Source organism: Branchiostoma belcheri, unplaced genomic scaffold (assembly GCF_001625305.1).
Source record: "Branchiostoma belcheri isolate BF01 breed outbred unplaced genomic scaffold, Haploidv18h27 scaffold202, whole genome shotgun sequence".
Classification (NCBI taxonomy): Eukaryota; Metazoa; Chordata; class Leptocardii; order Amphioxiformes; family Branchiostomatidae; genus Branchiostoma; species Branchiostoma belcheri.
The window spans coordinates 17,970-22,672 of NW_017803514.1; the positions used below are offsets into that span (position 1 = coordinate 17,970).

General features: G+C 42.2%; 1 protein-coding gene across 1 annotated transcript in view; it reads left to right on the forward strand.

Annotated features, from left to right (window-relative positions):
* The first annotated feature begins 755 nt into the window (after window positions 1-755).
* The window catches only part of LOC109469415 (ficolin-2-like), an 8,851-nt gene continuing 4,903 nt past the window's right edge, over window positions 756-4,703 (forward strand). Inside the window, exons 1-5 of the mRNA XM_019767917.1 lie at window positions 756-884; window positions 1,245-1,370; window positions 2,372-2,434; window positions 2,815-2,927; window positions 3,414-3,534. Coding sequence (XP_019623476.1) covers window positions 866-884; window positions 1,245-1,370; window positions 2,372-2,434; window positions 2,815-2,927; window positions 3,414-3,534 — 442 coding nt within the window. The 5' untranslated portion in view covers window positions 756-865. The remainder of the gene's footprint in view (window positions 885-1,244; window positions 1,371-2,371; window positions 2,435-2,814; window positions 2,928-3,413; window positions 3,535-4,703) is intronic.

Below are 4,703 nucleotides of genomic sequence, written 5' to 3' on the forward strand. Positions count from 1 at the left end.
TAGCTGAAACGTCTGACGTTTTCAAAATCATATCCAGTTGCTTGAGTAACTGTTTTTTGGCATATTGTCTCATGTTTATTTGTTTATTTGAGTTTACCACAAGTAGAAATATACAAATGGAAGGGAGAACAAAACAGGTGCATTGACACCTTTACAAGTTGTCCTCCCAAACACCACAATATACAGTTACAATATTAGATACAAAACAGATTACGATATTGAATCACATTAACATGAACTACAAATTCCTACAATATCGTGCATTAAACATTAAATACTGTACAATACAATGTCATGAAACATTATACATTATGTACAAAAATGACAATGATTAAAAACTAGTAATAATACTAATGAGGTCGCAAAGCCGTACAGGAGGCGCACCCACACGACATGGACCATGAGCAAGGAAGGTCAGAACTGTGGTGACCATTAAATCTACTGAATGTAGCGCTTGCAAAAGATCTCTTGAATGCCAAAATATTGGACAATTGGGTGGCTTGTGTACCAGTGTTACATACAAAGATCAGGACTTAGCTTGTTCCAGATAGTGACCAGTCGTGTAATCTAAATACCAAAATATTGTCTTATGTTTCAGAAACACAATCACATATAACGTTACCAAGATCAAGTTGTCCCGTTTGGGCAAGAAGTTCTCGTGGAACTCTTGAAATGACTAGTTAAATAGATATGGGTCGGTAATTTGACAGTAAACAGTATCTTACAGATAACTTGTAATGGTGCTTACATTCAAATATAATAGCAATGCTTATTTTCTAATTCTCCACCAGACGCCACACCCGAGCAGCAAGACCAGAATGATTGGAGGCCACTTGCGGACGCCGCCGCGAATATACCAAACGCGATGTACGCGTCCATACCAGGTGAAGCGATTTCTACTTATATGAACGGATGCTGAGTTCTTACACTGTATCCTAAATACCAAAATATTGTCTTATGTTTCTTTATTTATTCATTTGAGTTTACCATGAGTACTAAGAAACAAATTGAAGGGAAGACAAAAACAGGTGTATTGACACCTTTACAAGTTGTTCTCCCAAACACTACAATATTATGTAAATATTACATAATATATATTAAATATATTATGATGAAAAACTAGTAATAATACTTAATTTAGGGTGTTTTGTGTACCAGTTTTACATACGAAGATCAGGACTTAGCTTGTTCCAGACAGTGACCAGTCGTGGTTTCAATAAACACATTATTTTTTTGTCGAACAGAAACCGATGACACAACCACTTGCAACGTTGACAAGACCAAGTGGTCCCGCTGGTGCAAGAAGTTCTGGTGGGCCTTCGGTGGGCTGGTCTTCGCGGTCATGGCCGTCGCACTTCCCTTCGTGGCAGGTCAGTTTGCGTTTGGAATGTCCCTCCTCATCGTTGTTTCGAAACTTAAATATTTAAGTGTTACAGGCATCTCTTTGCGTCTACAAAATAATTCTCAGTAGCTCTTGTATACCAGATTAGTTTAAAAGTTTGTTAAAATACAATTTGGGCTTTATTTTCATCAACACAAGACAAACGAATAACTTAAAACAGATCCACACTAAATCCCAGCTACGTATGTTCTCCTTGATATTCAGGTGCCCAAATACCTGGCATAGCTTAACCCAAGACTTAGGCCTTGTTCATATGAAACCACCCGAACCGCGATTCGGGTAACTCGCATTCCTCACATCTGCTCCACGTGCCATACATTCCTTTCGAACCGTGCCCGGTCACGATTCTCCGATACTGCATTCATTGTTGTTTGATGAAAACACGCAAGGTAGCGTGTTATTAATGTCAGAGGTCAACGACCTGCTTGCTGGTGCCACCCTCCCAGCGTATCCCAACGTGGTCCCGCCAGAGCCGGTGAAGCTCGTCCTAGAACGGACACATTATTTGAACATTACTGCTCTTTAGGTTGCTGCCACGTAAAATTTGGTATTGCATATAAACAAAGAAATATCACCCCGTAATCCATGACCGGGTGAAGTCATATTGAAATCACATTGCGTTCAGAGTAACTTCAGACGCAAATCGCGATGCGGGGAACAATAACCGATTCGAAACCACCTCAAGAAGTGGTTTGGGATCGAGGCGCATTCAATGTGATTCAAAGTGTTCACCGGAAAACCATATTAGTGCTGTGTTTCGCGGCGATGAGTTCACCGTGAAAATAAAACCACAGTGAAAATTTCAAGAAATACGGTAGTGGTATTTGAAACGTCCGTTTTACTGCAGTATCACAGCAAATCAAGTTTATATCTTTTCAATAACGGCAATGTTTAAAAAAGCTCGTTCCAATTTCGCAGTATTGATATAGGCCATAGCAAGCTCGATTTTCCCTCTTTTTTTAAATACAGGTAACCTGCAGATCCTCTCTCAGGAGGTGACGAAGCTTTCAGTACGACAAACCGAGCTGGAACGTAAGTAATGTGTCCTGCGTATACCACCACCTGTTTACGCATAACCGGTATAACCGCCCTTCGGCGTAACACACCAGCTTCTGTATCTGTATATATATATACATAGCCGGTATAACCGCCCTTCGACGTAACACACCAGCTTCTGTATGATAGCCGGTATAACCGCCCTTCGGCCGAACACACCAGCTTCTGTATCTGTATATATATAGCCGGTATAACTACCCTTCGGCGTAACACACCAGCTTTTGTATCTGTGTAGCCGCTACAACTGCCCTTCGGCGTAACACACAAGCTTCGCAGGCACGCGGCGCGACGGCAGCTGGCTACATTACACCGAATGACTTGTTACACCTAACCCTTGAACATCGAACTCTAAACAGACTTCGGACGCCTGTCTGGACCTCCCGGCCCACCCGGACCTCCCGGCCCACCCGGACCTCCCAGCCCACCCGGCCCACCCGGACCTCCCGGCCCATCCGGACCTCCTGGACAGGTAAACATGCAGGCTTAACAAACAAACTAACAAACAAACACCGCTTTACACCAACAGACGGTCTACCACTGATTTGGACGAGAGAAAACTTGAATTATTTTCCTCAGTGGCTATACCTTGATCTGGAATATCTTTCTTGAGACAGATCTATTCCTAAAGTACTGCGTACGTTCATTCACATTATTACCTTCCTGAACTATGGTTCTCAATGCACACTCATGCAGCACTGACTACCAAAATAGTATGTGTTTTTAAGTATATAAAAGCAATACTAGTAATTATACATTTAGAGGGAGGACTAATTATAATACTCCAGCAAACCGACATATGTCACCGCAGTCCTCCCCAATTTCGCTTTCTACTTTCAACCGATCCACGAAAGGCTGCTCTGGACATTTCAGGTTGTTGCGTACTTTGTTTTACCTGTTCCTATCTTATCCTGTTCCTAACGTCATATTTGTATGTGTTACAATACCTTTATTGCAGTGTAGCTGTCTAGCCCCAGACTGTGCAGCATATAAAGCCGCCGGACACACGACCAGTAGAGTCTACATACTTGGCTCAGCCCTGTGCGGTGTAACGGTCTACTGTGACATGGATACAGCAGGTAGATATTGTTTCCAGGCACATAGAGATCCGTAATATACACAGGTGTGCCGTAAATATACGCCTGTTTAACGCTTCGCACACTGAAGTTGTTTGGCTACCAATTCGCAATGTTTGAGTTATCCAAGTTGATTCAAATGGCATCACACAATATTATACATATTGTGCACAGCATGAGTTCAAGCAATAAACCGGTCTAACTCCCCTGCCTAACTCGTCCAAAACCTGCAAACTTGTCACAGTATCCGACACTCTAACAAATTTTGTATATATAAACTGGTCTAACCAAGGAGGTCTAACTCCCCTGCCTAACTCGGCCAAACTTGCAAACGCAACGCTAATACGTCGATGAAGGTTGGACATCTAGGTAATAAGATACGCCAAAAAGCAGTTACTCAAGTAACTGGATATGATTTTGGAAACTGTCAGACGTTTCAGCTAGTATCCACTACCTTTCGTCAGTGACTGAGAGACCAGAGGAGAAATGCAGGTTTATAAGCACGAACTTCTGATTGCTATGCAAATAAGTGAAGGCAATTTTTAGAAGTCCCAAGTCCGTGGATACTAGATGAAACGTCTGACCGTTTCCAAAAATCATATCCAGTTACTTGTTTTTGGTCGCAACGCTAATACTTAGTCTATAACGTAGGAATGCACAAGTCGACCCTCTTGTTATTGATCACACCGCTATTTAATGGGCAAAATCACATCGAGTCGGTCGAAGACCTTCTGTACTGTCATTATGGAAAAACTACTTTCATAGCGACATAGTCTAGAAAGTAACGATGTGTGTTTTTCTACAGGAGGAGGATGGACTGTCATCCAGCGCAGAATGGACGGGTCGGTTCCCTTCAACCGGACCTGGGAGGAGCACAAGCACGGGTTTGGGAACAAGAACGGGGAATACTGGCTTGGGAACGACAACATCCACCTCCTGACTACCCAGAAGAACTATACACTGCGGGTTGAGCTGATGGACTGGGAAAGTCAGACACGCTAACGCTGAATACGATACGTTTAGGTTGGTACTCCTCCTTCCAATTAGAAATTTATCTAATAGATGAAAACATCATTATTAAGATTAGAAAGGCACTTAGAAATACGTAAAACACACAGGAAAAAAAGGACAATCCTAAAAACTCTGCTGCTGTTAGTCATGTCTAAGTTAGT